General features: G+C 33.2%; 1 protein-coding gene across 1 annotated transcript; it reads left to right on the top strand.

Annotated features, from left to right (window-relative positions):
- The first annotated feature begins 3,445 nt into the window (after positions 1 to 3,445).
- Positions 3,446 to 15,538, top strand: LOC111395219 ((3S,6E)-nerolidol synthase 1-like). The gene is made up of 9 exons (XM_023021213.1): positions 3,446 to 3,808; positions 4,562 to 4,664; positions 12,867 to 12,991; positions 13,087 to 13,351; positions 13,464 to 13,791; positions 13,869 to 14,087; positions 14,195 to 14,333; positions 14,599 to 14,847; positions 15,020 to 15,538. Exons 1-9 carry the CDS (start codon positions 3,446 to 3,448, stop codon positions 15,326 to 15,328), a joined length of 2,100 nt encoding a protein of 699 aa, XP_022876981.1. The 3' UTR covers positions 15,329 to 15,538.
- The last annotated feature ends 1,746 nt before the right edge of the window (positions 15,539 to 17,284 follow it).

The following is a 17,284-nucleotide window of genomic DNA, read 5'->3' as shown; positions in this document are numbered from 1 at the left end:
TACGAGCACTTAATTGGTTTGGATTTGCAAGTCCGTTATTGTTATTGTTATTGTTATTATGGGCTTGCGAGCTCTTTATTATTTTGGACCTGGGAGTTCATTGTTGTTATTATTATGGGCCTACAAATCCAATTTTGTTTAGGCATGCGTGCCAACTGGTATAGGATACATGTTGCAACTGGACTAATTGAAGGCGCGAGAAAAGGAGAAAACCAAGGAGATGGTGAATTGATATTGATTCAATACTGTATCCCTAGGAATTGACCAACTAGTCTTCCTTTTGGCTTGAAAAATTTAGATAGAATAAGTCCATAATCATCCATACTATTATTTGTATATTTATTTGCATAGTTACTTGATGAGACAATTGCATGTTGAATCCCTCGTTAAAATATTAAGTCAGTATTATTTGCCTTCCATCATTATAGTGAAAAACAAGAATTATATATCGACCTTAACTTGTTGAGTACACTCAAGGCTGGTCTGTTAGGGATATGTTTGACACTATGAAATATTTGATATTTTTGAATGATGGGTTTGACTTAACTAAAATTTATCTTTTGTTGAGTACACTCAAGGCTGGTCTGTTAGGGATATGTTTGACACTATGAAATATTTGATATTTTTGAATGATGGGTTTGACTTAACTAAAATTTATCTTTTGTTGAGTACACTTAAGGAGATAAGTTTTAGAGACATGTTAAGCTAACACATAAGATGTATGAAGACAAAGAGTTGTCAGATTAATGATCTAGGAGTGGTATGGAGATACAATTGATAATAGTATCTACCCCAAATGTTTTATTAAGATTTATTGAGTACACTCAAGATCTTGATATAACGAATGGGATCCCACCCCACTGTGAATCAAATGTGGATCCAATATTTATGTATGAGGGTCATGAATTTATTTTAGATAGTGAGAGCACGCTTAATTAAAGTCCATATTGAATTTGTGCACATGAATTATAATACATATTGATTCTATATTTTTCGTCATTTACAGTTTTTGAATCATGAGTAATCATATGAATTTAAAAGGCATACGGATGCCAGCAAACTGATTGGACCAAATTTTCTCGATTGGCACTGCAATTTGAGAATCATTCTCAAGTATGAGAAAATTGGATATGTCCTTGAGCAGTCCCTTCCAGAGGTGCCTACTGAAAATTCCACTGAGGAAGAGGTGGCTGCTTATAACAAACACAATGATGACGATAACATGCAGCATGTGTGATGCTTGTAGCTATGTCACCTGAGTTGCAGAAGCAACATGAGGGTATGGATGCTTACACTATGATTTTTAATCTCAATGAGTTGTATGATGAGCAATCCCTTGTGGAGAGGTATGAGACCTCCTAACAGCTGTACCGGTGCAAAATGGCAGAGAGATCTTCAGTCAGTGCTCATGTGCTAAAGATGATTGGTTTCATTGAGAAATTGGCTCAATTGGGTTTTATCTTGGATCAAGAAATAAGTATTGACTTGGTTCTACGATCTCTGCCACATAGTTATTCGCGGTTCATTATGAACTTCAATATGAATAAGATCGCATGCACACTCCCTGAGTTGTTTAATATGCTTAAAACTGTGGAGACTAATGTCAATGCTAGTACTAGCCATGTCTTAGCCATTCAATCTTCCAACGGTACTAAGAGGAAAATCAAAGGAAGATTTAAGAAAACGTCCAAAAAGGCTAAGGGCAATAACAAAGCAGCCAAAGCAGGTAAGGATAATACCAAATCCGATGACCCGTGCTATCATTGTGGAGTGAAAGGTCATTGGAAGAGGAACTGCAAGGCTTACCTCGCAAGCTTGAATGGAAAGAAATTTTCTGAAGCTTCTACTTCACGTACTTTTGTTATCAAGATTAATATGTCTACTTCGTTAGCTTTTTGGGTACTAGATAACGGATGTGGATCTCATATTTGTATGAATATGCAAGGACTAAAGAGAAGTAGACCAGTGCAAAAAAGAGAAGTTGACCTATGTGTAGAGAATGGAATAAGAGTTGTTGCATTAGCTGTAGGGACATACTTCTTACCACTACCTTTGGGCTTAGTATTAGAATCAGAAAATTGATATTTTGTTCCCGCCATTACTAAAAACATTATTTCTATTTTGTGTTTGGACATGAAAGGTTTTTCAATTAATGTTAAGAACAATCGTTGTTCGTTTTATAAAGATGAGATCTTTTATGGTTGTGGTGTGTTGCAAAATGAAATTTATATTCTTGATACTGAGTCATCTATTACGAGTATAGAAAATAAAAGACATAAAAGTGATATCTAAATAATATCTATCTCTGGCATTACAAATTGAGTCATATTAATAACAAACGCATTTCCAAATTACATAAAGATGGATACTTGGGGTCAACTAATTTTGAATCATTTGACAAATACGGGTCGTGCCTATTAGGCAAAATGACCAAATCCCCTTTTACTGGAAAAGGAGAAAGAGCTGCAGAACTACTGGGACTAATAATACTGATGTATGTGGACCCATATCAATTACCACTAAATGTGATTTTTCTTACTTCATCACATTTTCTGAAGATCATTCGAGATATGGTTCTGTATATCTGATGAAATTCAAGCATGAAGTACTTGAAAATTTCAAGAAATTCAAACTTGAAGCTGATAAACAAATCGGTAAAAATATTCTCACACTAAGATCAGATCGAGGTGGAGAATATTTAAAGGAGGATTTTTAGATTATCTAAAAGAGAATGAGATTCTCTCACAATGGACTCCGCCATATACACGGCAACATAATGGTGTATCTGAATGGAGGAATCGCACATTGTTAGACGTGGTACGATCAATCATGAGCCATGCAAACATCTCAAAATCATTTTGGGGTCATGCACTAATTGTTGTATGCTACACACTTAATCGTGTCTCATCTAAATCAGTCGACCAAACTCCATACGAGCTATGGAGAGGAAAAAGATCAAACTTATCTCACATGAATGTTTGGGACTGTGACACTTATGTAAAGCGAAATAAATCGGATAAGCTTGATGCTAAATCTGATAAATGCATATTTGTAGGATATCCGAAAGAGACAAATGGATATCAGTCTTATAATCCCATTGAGAAAAGATGTTCATCTCAAGACATGCCATATTCCTAGAGAAAGAGTTTATTCTACAATAGGGTAGTGGAGCAAGATAGAACTTGAAAAAGTTCAGGAATCCATAGATACTGTTGACCAATTAGATGAACCTGAGTTTGATGCCATACTTGTTGATGGACATACTTTTGATCAGGATGTGACACTCCTGAGGACACTAGCTCAGCGTAGATCAAGTAGGATCTTTTGACCTCCCAGAAAGTACAAATTCATGATTACTAATCAAGTATTATTAATCAAATATGATGAACCTGCAAACTACACAGAAGCGAAGTCAAATGTTGACTCAAAAAGATGGCAAGAGGCCATGAAATTCGAAATTAACTCGATACATGAGAACAAGGTTTGGACCTTGGTCGATCTTCCTGGTGGGATAAAACACATAGGTTGTAAATGGGTTTACAAGAAAAAGGTCGATGTGGATGGAAATATTCATACATACAAACTAAGGCTAGTAGCAAAAGGTTACACACAAAGACAAGGTGTTGACTTTGATGAAACCTTTTTGCCTGTACCCATGCTAAAGTCCATTCAAATTTTGATTGCAATATCTACATACCATGATTATGAGATATGGCAAATGGATGTCAAAATCGCTTTCCGTAATGAAAACTTGCAAGAGGTGTACATGACACAGCATGAAGGTTTTGAATCCAAAGAAGCCAGCAAGGTATGTAAGCTAAATCGATCCATTTATGAATTAAAGCAAGTCTCTAGGAGCTAGAATCTTCGTTTTGATGAGACAATCAAAATGTTTGATTTTATCAAAAATGAAGATGAACCATGTGTTTACAAGAAGACAAGTGGGAGCGTAGTCGTATTCCTAATATTATATGTCGATGACATATTATTAATGGAAAACGACATCCCAATGCTTCAATTGGTAAAATTATGGTTGTCAAAGAATTTCTCCATGAAAGATATGGGAGAAGCAGCGTATATCTTGAGAATCAAGATCTATAGAGATAGATCTAGAAGATTGCATGACTTATCCCAATCTTCGTACATAGATAAAATCTTAAGAAGATTTAACATGAAAGAGTCCAAGAGAGGTTTGTGTCCTATGTCACATGTAATTTACCTCTCAAAAGATATGTGCCCTAAAACACATGATGAAAGAAATCGCATAGATAAGATTTCTTATACTTCGGCGATAGGATCTATCATGTATACGATGCTATGTACGAGATTAGATGTTTCATATTCTCTAAGTATTATGAGCAGGTTTCAAGCAAACCCTAGTGAGAAACACTGAATAGGGTTAAGAACATTCTTAAGTACTTGAGAAGGACTAAAGATGTATTCTTGATCTATGGAGGAGATGAACTGAATGTTCATTGGTATACTGATGCTAGCTTTCAATCTGATATGGATGATAGCAAGTCTCAATTTGGTTATATGTTTACTCTCAACAATGGAGCAGTTAGTTGAGAAAGTTTCAAACAGGAGACAACCGCTGATTCAACAACAGAAGCCGAGTACATTGCTACTTCTGAAGCAGCGAAGGAAGCTGTCTGAATCAAGAAGTTCATTAATGAACTGGGAGTCGTTCCTAGCATTGTTGATCCCATACATTTGTATTGTAATAACAATGGAACCATCATACAAGCGAAGAAACCAATATTTTATCAACGATCCAAACATGTGCTAAGGTGATATAATCTCATTAGGGAGATTATACAAAGAAATGATGTAAAGATAGAGCGAGTTCCCACAAATGACAATATTGCAGATCCGTTGACAAAGTCGTTGTCACAACAGAAATATGATCGTCATGTGGACGCTTATGGTTTTAGATACATAAGTGTTTGGATTTAGTGTAAGTGGGAGTTTGTAAGTGTTATGCCCTATATCCAATCGATTTAGGTTGTAAAAATTTTTAATATGTTTAATGCATTATTTTTGGTAAGATCTATTATTTATTTAAATAAATATTCTGATAAATAATTTTAAATAATAGAGTTCGAAGATTCAAGTTTAAGTGATTTGTTAATCACAAAGAGTTGTGATTGTGAGATATAAATTACGTATGATTGGTTCTTAAATAATCCGTGGTCGTAAGTAATAATGAAATATGGATATCGTTATTACAGATAGACTATCACGTCTGGCGTTTTTCACTTGCGAAGTAAGTAGCTGATCTTACAAGTTAAAGTATGGTAATACTTAAATGAACACGTGGATGTTTTGTTATAGAACGAAACATTAGAGACTCGCTAAGAGATTTCACATGGATAACTACCTGAGTGTTAGTGGTTAATCTCTAACGTTCGGTAGTAGAATTTATCCTTTCATTTGAGGTCGTCATAGTGTCTTGTATGAGGACAGTCATGCTTTGATGGTGTTGGATGTTGCTCTACCAAGGGTCACTAATACAGTATCGTTTGGGTATGTCAAGAAAAATATGAAGGTTGTGAACAACTAATAGAGGATTCGTCACTATTAGATAGTAAGAGATTGTGATCTGCATTTCGTTCAATTAAGTTGATAACGAAATCCTTGGCCAAGGAATACACATAAGTCAAAAAGGAGTTTTCGACTCTTATTGACTTAATAATAGAATGAAAGATATGATCGATAATCAAGATTGACACACTTCCATATCTCGTAATTGATCGGCTCATATTGACGGAGGGATTATAGTTTCATGGTAAATGAATAAGTTTGGTTTTGTCATATCACGTGACATTTTTCGTTGCATGTGTTACCCTGATACATTGCTAGATGTCAATTTGGGAAGGGGAGTGTGAATTAGTGATAAATTAAAAGAGTATTCTAATTTATCAATTTTGATTATATCAAAATAATATTTCACGTCGTTAGGTATCGTGATTGGGAACCTATGGGTCGCACACAAAAGAGAATTGAAAGATTGTAATTTGTCAATTAATTAATTTAATAATTGTTAGATAAATTAATTAATTGGGTTGATTATTTATAGGCCTGAATTAATTAATTGGATTAATTAATTCACAGATCGGATTTAATTAAATAGATTAATTAAATATTGGATCAGACCAGACCAAACCCGTTTGGGCTTATATAACTACATGGCTAGGGTTTTCAATCTGTAGAGAATCTCAAAATTCTTGCTAGCACAAGAAGTGAAAACTCTGGTAACAGGAATCTGCTCTCTGTGTGGAATTCATTTGAGACTGGACAATTGAACAGTTGTGGGGGGCAAATCCAAGTTGCTGGAACAAAGATAACGCAAAGGAGTTTGCAGATTTAAGAAAATGTATAATTTTTATCACAGTTTCTATCTAAATAAAAAGATGAATCCTGATGGCAATTGAAATTATTTTTATTTCCGCTACGCATGTTTATGTAAATTTTCAACGAATGGATGATGCCAAATTTCTTCAAAACTTTAATCACGTAAGGAGTTTAATGCATATACAAGTAAGAATTGGACCTGTCCTTGTTAATTTCCATACCAAGGATCCTTCTAGCTTGTCCTAGGTTTTTCATGTCAAATTCTTTGCCTAACTCAATTTTAATCCTGCTTACCACTTTCATGTTAGGACCAATTAATAAAATGTCACCCACATAAAGTAACAAATACACACACACACACACTCTTTATTTGTGTTACCTACAAGCAATGGCCAAACTCACTCATCTTAAAACTAATCGACAACATGTAAGAATTAAACTTTTTATATTACTAACGTGGAGACTGTTTTAACCTACAAAGAGATTTCATTTAAAAAAAAAACACACATATTAGGTTTGTATTTACTTTCAAAACCTTTGGGGTGATTTATAAAAAATATTTTCATCAAGTTTACCATGTAAAAGCAACTAAAGCATCAAAAGCGAGCAAGACCCTAATCATGAAATACTTAACGGGTGAAAATGTCTCATTATAATCTATCTCTTTCTTCTATGTGTATCCCTTGGCTATAAACTTAGCTTATATCTCACGGATTCACTCTTAGTTATTCACTCCTTAATCTTATAGACCTAGTTGCATCTTCTATGAAATTATCCTAAGGTCATTGATTCTTAGCAAAGAAAACTCATCTATTTTCTCAACCCCCAAACAAGTGTTTGGCTTCTTATCAACTAGTTCTTAATAACTAGTATAAGCTACGATATAATCAGACAATCTTTGTGGTTCCATACTTGTTCTTTTCTTCTATACATACCTAATTGGTAGTCAAGTAGAGGGTCTTGGTCGAAAGAATTGACTTCAAGAATTTTCTCATAACTTTCCATTTCTATGTTTTGCCAGTTTTATTGTGTATCACTCTCTACCTTACTAGAGGTAGTGGAGATATGGACACTCGGTCTCTCCACCTCAATTAATGGCTAACAATTTCTTACTGTTCTCCGCTCTCCTTGCAAGGCATCTCAGACTCATTAAAAGTGACATCACAACTTATGATTATTCTCACACCATTTTGGCTTCTATCCTATTGCCTATATACCTTAACTCTTTTAGGGTAACATAAGAAGACAAACTTCTTAGGTCTAGGTTCTAGTTTTTTGATGAGGCAAAGAAGTATAAAGGTCATAAGTATAGAATAATCAAAACATTGATCATACTATATTTCATATGGAGTATCACCATTTAAACCAACGAATAAAGTCATATTAGTCAACTAAGATGCATTCATAACAGCTTCGTTCCAAAACCATTTAGGTACACCAGTACTTAACATCATACATTTAAAGCCCCGTTTGATTTCCAGTTTTCTCAAAATGCATATTTCACTCTCTTTTTTTTAACCACATATTTTTCATTAAAATAATATTACACGTAAATCAAAAAAATTTCTTTATTTCTCATCCACACATTCTCCATGAATCTACTATGCTAAAATTCATTCTTCCGTGAAAATGGGTGTCAAAGACCCTCTAAATTTGTCAACCAAAATATGATTCACTCTTTCTGCAATCCCATTTTACTGGAGAGTGTAAGGCTCAATCTTATGTCTAGTTATGCTATATTCATTAGCATTGCAAGACTCGAGACTATTCTTAGTATGCAAATATATTACCTTTTCACCAGTTCTCTACCTTAACTTTCCAATTTTTAAAATTCATGAACGTTTTAGATTATCTTTCAATAAATAAACTCATGCACATTTGGAAAAACCATCAATAATAGACAAAATATTTGTTACCACCAAAAGTGAGATTGCTTCCCGGACCCGATAGATCAGTATGAATGCATTTTAACACTCTAGATGTCTTATGTGTACGAGATGCAAATGAAATCCTACGACATTTACTAGTCACACAATGTGTCCGGCACTTGATCCTTACCAAACGCACCTTTCTTGTTAAGGCATGTCCCTTAACACCAATGTGAGTTAAACTATTGTGTCACTTCTGTGTGTTATTAGTGTAAGTGATAGTAGAATTTAAACCACCCATTATCTCCGCATGCGTAATGTATATACCATTTCTTATAGTAACCTTAAAGGCTCTAAGTGCTCCTTTGAATATTTTTAACACTCCATTACCAAGTACACAAGTGAAACCTGTACGCTCTAATTCCTCCATAGAAATTAGATTCCTACCATACATAAAATATACTTAACTTCTTTTAGTGTGAGCACAAAACCACTATCAAATTAGACAGCAACACTACCCCACACTAGTGATCTTATTTGATGTAACATGAAAAGAACACCAGAGTCAAGAATCCACTCCTGCATATAGGAGTCCAAAGATGGTTAGTTTTCCTGGTTAAGTATTTAAGAGTATATAAACTCCCCAAGTTTATCTCTTGGAACAAAAATGTTTACCTCACTAGGTTCACCACCCCTCTGATCTCTCAACTTGTTTTTCTCTTTGAGGTATTCATTTATAAAATGTCCTAGTTTTCCACAACCATAACATTTCCTCCCCTTTGACTTCCCCTATGACTCAGATCTACTTCACCCATTCTTCTTGCCACCATTGTTTTGCGCATTTCCATCCCTAAAATGAGACCTACTCATTATTTGGTGAATCTCTCATGTTTTTCACTCGTTTCTATCAACTTTCATTTTACTATCCTTAGACTACATTGAATGTAAAGGTCTCCCTCCCATATTTGATTGCATTTTTTTAACTTCCTTATTGTTATCAGGAATGACATTTAAAAGAATAATAGCTTCATATTCATCAGAGACTTTTTCATCGCAATTTGTAATATCTAGAACCAATTTATTGAAAGCGTCAAGATTGCCATCCAATTATTTTAAGAGATCAATTTTTGAAACTAAAGAAACAATAAAGAAAGAAAATTTTGTTGGGCATTGATTGAGTCAAGTAAATTTCTTTAAGCTATTTCCAAAGTTTTTCAACATAGTCATATTAACCATATTTTCGCAAAATGGAATCTGAATGGACGAAGGGTACGTTCTTTCTTTCGTGATGGATATTAGTCTCTGAGGGATTTAGTCTTTTGTGGTTGCATTTGATTTTAGAACATATGACTGTGGAAGCAAAAGGAAAGTGACTATCTTAATCATCCCCAAAAGTTTATAATAATTCTATTACAGAATTAATTTCCTTTGAACGATATTACAACATAACAACATCAGTTTTAGCCTTGAAGTATTATAATTTAATTAATATGAACAATAGTCACAGCCAATTTAATCAATTCTCTATTTTTTCCCATTTCCCAAATTATGGGTTAGTGTTACTCAATTTCTAAGATACCTTGATACTTTAATAGGTAAAACATTCACATAGGTTGACTACTTTAAAATGGAATCCTAAGACGTCTCAATATAATATGAGTCCTACAAGTTCAAACGAGCATCCATCTAAAATTAAATAAACATTTGAAATTCTAAATTAGTGTTTTCAAAAGAGTCACCGTATTTTGAGAGCATATTAAAAATAAGTATTTCATATTATAGTTAAATGCAAAAATAATAATGAACATACATGGCTTAATTAACTTAACAAAGTGAATCTTTAAAAATGGAATCAAAAGACTCAATAAACACATCGTGGTTCTGTTCTACTCGAACCAAAAAGTAAATTTGTCAACAAGTGAGCAATACCCACACTATATGAACATGCAACACATTTCCTAATTAGAATGCACGCATCATTCCTAGAATAATGAAATCTCGGTTTCAATAGTACATTCACACATTCAACAATCTAAATATATTATGATCAATTATTAGTCCCCTGGGCATAGTTCAATGGTACAAAAGACAGGAGTGAGGTTATCTCACGACTTGTTGGCATTTGCAGTGTGGGGGTTCGATTCCTGAAACATGGAATTGGACTCTTTGTAGGCACAGTGTACATGCAGCTATTGTTTCCTAGCCTGTTGGAACATATCCTGTGATTTACCTCCATCATAAAGCTCTAGGGGTGGAGCGTTGGGAGCTCTCAAGGTTGGGGTTCAACTTTTATATTATGATCAATTATTTTTTTATTTGATGGACAGTCAATTTTATTAAATAATCGTGATTGAGTTACAGATATAATCTAATGAATCATGAGGTATAAATGAGATTGAAAAACAAGAGGTAAATTCTGAAAGCGATTGTTGATTTAATTTAAAGTTAAATTCACATCTTATGACATTAATAAAGTAAGGGCTATGAATAGGGGAAGGACATTCGTTCATCCTTTCTTGGTGGGTATTGTGTATGTGGGACCCAATCTTATGTAGTAGAACTAAATTCGAGAAACAATGATATAGTCGGGAAGACTTTTTGGTTAAGCAATAGGGAATTCGCTATTCTTAATTATATCCAAAAATTGTTAGAGCAATTCTATTTAAGAAGTTAATTTTGTGTCGAGAATATTACGTACGTTATAAAAGAACAAATAAGGTTAACATCCGAATGATACAGTATTAATAAGTTTTTTTACTGGTCCATTGAAATAAATTTGAATTTGAATTACACTCAATGTTTTAATCTTGCCTTTTAAAAATGTTGCACCCACCACCCCGGGCTCCCAATGCACGGCACTATTTTCTTCCTCTTACCTTCTAAAAACGTGGTAACCATCACTACATTTGATATATTGTAGCTTATGTGACATATATATTTAATGATTAAATGATTAAGCTCTAGTTTCAGCCCCATTCTACAAATATTCCTTTTTTTTAAAAAAATTTAAAATCCGTGTTTAAATACACATTCTTCCAAAAAATTAATTTTAAACAAAAATCCACTTTTTCCGATTTTTGACCATACATTCTCAAAAAAATCACTATTATCCAAAAGTCACTATTACATAATCTATTTTTCTCATAAAAAATGGGCCTCACAAGTCCTAAGTGTGTGTTCTTGAGGTTTTTGGAAGTCAAATAGTACTTTTAGAGGAGTCTAAGGTACTTTCACTCTTTAGATAGAATGATTTAATTGATAAAAAAAAAAATTGCCTTTTTTCTTTTTGTTTAATTTTTTTAGAGGAGATACAAATTAGATTTTCTCTAAAAACCACTAAATCCAGCTTCTACGAGGAGCTGAATTTTTTGCATTAATTGTGCTAAATAATTTGAAGTATCAAACATATCTAATTTTCCTACACATCAATTTATATATATCATGCTTTAATCTCGCATGGAAAGATTTCAGATAATAGATTTATAATAAAACGTTATGCCGTGACAATGTAGTTAAATACTTTATTTTATAGATTTTATGTAATAAAAAGTAGATTAGTCAATTAATCGTGCAGTATTTTTAATTGATCAATCAAATTAATTGTCTATGCTTGCTTCCAAGAAGTCAATTTAACCCCTATTTGGCTATCATTAAATTAGGAAAATGAAATTTAAAATAGTGATTTTTTTAAGAATGTGTAATTAAAAGTAGGAATACGTTTAAGGTATACATGCAATATATTATATTATGAGAATATATTATTGAAAATGAGTTTGAGAAACAAGAATTTTGAAATAATGATAAACAAACAAGGTCATAATGTCATGGTTATTATTATTATTATTATTTGGCTGCCATTCAAACAAACATCTTTCTATAACAATTCTTTCTAAAATGCGTAATTTGGAAGAACTTGATGGTGCGGATAAGTAAGTTGCTTAGCTATGTCATGAAACTGATGATGAATGTATAGAACTGGACATGGGGGATTTTTGATTCTCTGGATTAGGGAAATTTGAATTTGGTGGAATATGGTTACATGGAATTGGGGGTTTTTTCTTTGGTAAAAGACCAAAATTTTAGATTGGGGCTTGTTTGGTAGAGTAATAGGAGCCGTCAGCAAAATCAATTTATATATGTTTGTTTATTGTTTTTCGTTTTTACTTTGTAAAATGTAGTAATAATAGTATAAAAAAAAGTTGAAATATATTTTATGAATTATTATTTTAAAATGGGTATTAAGTGTAATTTCCTCTAAAAATGCAGTTGTCAACTTTTGACCCCAAACTGATGATCTATTGAGGAATCTGGTCCCACTATGCCACCTCCATCCGTTCATAATTTTGTTTCAATTAATTTATCATGTAGCAATAATTAGTTCCATCGATAACACGAATTTTTTCTATAACATATGCTTATAGGAAAGTCATCATAACGTGGAAAATATTGGAGCAGGTACTACAATGCATGTGGTTTGCACCCTATATAAATCCCATAATCAATTCTTAGTGTTATCAAGCAAACGTCTTCTAATTAATAAGCATAGCTATTTATCCAAATATACATTTCTATCAGCCATGGCAGTCTACAAGAGCCCCTTGTCTTTTCCCAGCCATTGTTCTAATATTTATACAAAAATTGCAGATAATGGAGTTATCAGACCATCTCTTGTTGCATGTAGAGCTACTCCTCAGAAGTGGACCATTCTTGAAGCAACCTCTGAACTCACTAAACCCCACCAAATTATTCTGAATGGACAAAGTTTTAAGGTTATTCATGTTATATAACTATATATTTTCATATTTTTTGTATATTATGTGTCGATGTATATTCGCGCAAAGCAAAAAACAAGTCTGACTTGCAGGATGAATTTTCCATGGAATATGAACAAAAACTGAAGGATATCAGGGAAATATTGAAATCAGAGGAATTAGAAAATCAAATAGAAAGCTTAATGTTGGTGGATGCTATCCAGCGACTAGATGTTAATTACCATTTTCAGGAAGAGATTGAAGCAGTTCTTCGGCGACATTACATGGAAGCCACCACTTCTTTTGATGGATACACTCTTCATGATCTTTCACTTTTCTTCAGACTCTTGAGAGAACATGGTTTTTCCATTTCCGCAGGTTGAAATTTTTTATTTTTTTATTATTTTTGTCTTTGTTCGGTGCTTGTTTTTGTTAATTAATTGAAAAAGAAATGATTATTAGTCGTAATCAAATTAATTCCATGACACAGACATATTCAATAAATTCAAGGGAAAAGATGGGGTGTTTGAAGGGAAATTAAAGCAAGATATCAGAGGATTGATGGAATTGTATGAAGCTGCGCAGCTAGTGACAGAAGGAGAAGATATTCTTGATGAAGCAGCAAAATTTAGTGGCCAAATTGTTAGTGGCAGATTGAAGCATCCTTATCACAGAAGCATTGCAAGATTTACTGCAAAGAAGTATATTAGAGATTTCCAAGGCATAAATGGATGGAGAAAAACATTGAAAGAGCTCGCAAAAATGAATATTTCCGTGGCAAAGACCGGCAACCAACAAGAACTGGCCAAAATTTCCGAGTAAGAAGACATAGTACGTATGAAAATTTCTTGACTATTTTGAGGAAAACTAAAAATGGAATCTTTTGTAATTTTAGGTGGTGGAAAAACCTTGGTTTGGCTCAGGAATTAAAGCAGGCTAGGAACCAACCTTTAAAATGGTATACATGGTCCATGGCTTCCCTGAGCGATCCAAGCATGTCGGAGCAAAGGCTTGAGCTCACCAAATCCATCACGTTTATTTACATAATAGATGACATTTTCGATCTTTATGGGACACCAGAAGAACTTACTGTCTTTACCCGAGCTGTGCACATGTATAAAACATTTTCTTTTCTAATTTTAGAAGGGAGAGCAATATTGGACATGCAATATGTTTAAATTGAATATCTTTTGATGATTTAAATATTTAAATTGTGTACAGGTGGGACTATGCGATCGTTCAGATGTTACCAAAACCCATGAAGATGTGCTACAAAGCCCTTCTTGACACCACAAATGATATAGGCTACAAGATCTACAAAAAGCACGGATATAATCCGATTGATTCACTAAAGTCAGCAGTAAGATAGATACTCTTTTTTCATCCATGCCAATATGTGGCCCTTATTTGGTTTTGATAAAAATCAAATTTTTAGTATATTTTGATAAAATTTGATAAAATGTATGGTTAAAATGTCAATAAAAACTATAGATTAATAAAATGTGTGGTTTTAACTTTGACTTAGATAAAAATCTAATATTTTTAGCTAAACAAAACTATGGCCTAATATATCTCTGCATGACATACATAGATGACATTAATGGCATATCCTTCATTTGTTGTAGTGGGGAAGTCTGTGTGACGCATTCCTAGTAGAAGCTAAATGGTTTGCTTCAGGGCACTTGCCGACCTCACATGAGTACCTAGAAAATGGGAAGGTGAGTTCAGGAGTACATGTGGTGCTCGTCCACCTCTTTTTTCTTTTGGGAGTCAATAGAAAAACAGGAGGGGCCGTTCAAGTGGATGATATATCAGAACTCATATCCTCTGTGGCCGCTATTCTCCGTCTCTGGGATGACTTTGGAAGTGCCAAGGTAATTAATTACATACTAAAATTTTATATTATAACTCCATAGTACTTTTCCCCTCTATAACAATTTAACCTTTTAGGCATGACCATCATCTAGAATTTTAAACTTTATGATTGATACTTGTTAATTAATTACACGTTGATTGTTAATTTGTTTTGTATCAAACTAACGACAGGATGAGCAGCAAGATGGAAATGATGGTTCGTACATAGAGTGCTACATGAAAGAGAATCCAGGATCAACTATTGAGACTGTGCGGGAGTGTGTTATTGATATGATATCAAGTGACTGGAAGCATCTTGACAAGGAGTGTTTTCGTTTAAATAAAAACTCATCAAGCTCATCTTTCACAAAAGCTTCTCTTAATATTGCAAGAATGGTTCCTCTAATGTACAGTTACGATGACAACCATCAGCTCCCAATCCTTGAAGAGTTCATCAACTCCACACTCTTTGATGATACTTTCTTGGTGCACCGTCCTTAAAGAATAGCTAAATGATGAAAAATTCCACAATTCGTGGGTCCTATTGTCTAGCCTTTTACCTCCATTGAGAAATTATCTGTTGAGAATGTTGTACGGTAGAAATAATTGCGAAGGCGATGAATTAATGACTTGATGCAGTGACATCAGTATATTTGTTGCATCATATATTGTTTGAAATTAAAAATAAAGATACATAGTATCCTCTTTGTCTGGTCAATAGATACAAGTTATTCTAAATGGCATTTTGTCCACAAACAGATAGTTTATGTTAAATATTATATGAGAAAACAATTGAAAAGAAAATTCACAAGGATATATTCACGTACCGCAAGATTATTTATGAGCTAAGTTTATTGATCTTTAGTGATCCAAATTCCAAATATATTGCTAGAACAAGAAAAATTGCCCAGTGATTCGTATTCTTGTAAAAGTCGTAATGCCACTATTAAAGGAGTTAAAATCACTATTTCATGCATTTCATTCTAATCAATAAAACATTTAGTGTTTGTTTGTGCCCATTTTTGGGAAAATAGATTTTGTAATAATGATTTCTTGAAGAATGTCTGATTAAAAAGTATGGAGAGTTCATTTTATTTTTATTTTATTTTTTCAATGTAAAAGTTTTTTATTGGGAACTCTGTGGTTCAAAAATGAGTTTGGAATGTGATTAATTTTTAAAAAATGTGGCCCAAACAAGTTCTTGATATCATATGCTTGTTGCTTATTTAAATGCTTGTTCATTATTTAGTTAATAAATTGCTTAATTTATTTAGGGGAGGTTCGAAATAGGATTATAACATTGTGATATAATCAACATAAAGTTCAATAAACATTAAGAATAATAGTTTATGACTTATGCAATCAAAATATGTAATCACGCAAATTAATCCATTTTTGGGTATTTAAATTTGAATAGGGATATTTCAAGTTGTGTTTAAAAATAGGTTGAACTAATCTCTAAAGATATGTTTTATTAAAACTGATTAGGGTTGCTGACACGACCCATCCCGAATCACCCTAATGGACCCGAAACGTGACGTGTGCCGTTGATAGATGCTGACTAGATGTCAAATCTATCATCAAGACTAACTATGAATTATTTCAAAAAAATGCAATAAAATCAAATGCCTACGTAAAATATAATGCGATGAGCCCAAAATATTTACTTCGTGTTTTATCAATATGAGTTAAAATATTCAATATGCCGTGTGTCTCTCATTCCGAAATCATTAGGCTCTTCCAACTAAAAAGAATCAATTGCTACATGTAGGAAAAATCGTGGAAAAATATATGAGTTGATAGCTCAGTGAGTGAAGAAGTTCGAAAATAATTATACTTTTTTCAATTTTACATTTCTATCGAAAATTGAGTTCATATCATTTAATAATTCACAAGATAACATCATGTAATCATAATCAAAAGTGAAAAATTCACATAAGATCGTAAAATATCTTTCAAAATCATGATATAAACATCAGCTGATAACCATGTTATCATCTCATCACATCAAACATAGTGAAAAATCCACCAAAAATGTATCATCTGACTGAAATATGTAATCTGCCTCTCGGGCTAAGAACTTTCGCCACGGACCTTTGGCTTCCTCCGTGAACGAAAGCTAGTCTCAAAAACCTCTCATAATCAAATTTAGAATACGGTCAAGGCCCTTCAGTGAACTATATGTACACGATCGAGAATCCTTTATCCCCGATCTAAGGCCCCTCAGTGTAGTATAGAACATGGCCAAGGCCCCTTAGTGAACTAGAAGAAATATATAATCATGGGAACTTTTCTGGTCGATCTCAAAATCATTTATCATATCCCAATTCACAATGTACCGTATACAATCTTTAAAATCTCACATGTATTATAATAAAAGATATCCATAATAACCATATAATTCGAGCACATAATTACACATACTTTAACAATATACTTAATTTATAAATACTTTAA

This window comes from Olea europaea, chromosome 6 (assembly GCF_002742605.1).
Source record: "Olea europaea var. sylvestris chromosome 6, O_europaea_v1, whole genome shotgun sequence".
NCBI classification, from domain to species: Eukaryota; Viridiplantae; Streptophyta; class Magnoliopsida; order Lamiales; family Oleaceae; genus Olea; species Olea europaea.
The sequence above is the reverse complement of the archived record's forward strand: the minus strand, read 5'-3'. Positions and strand labels throughout refer to the sequence as shown.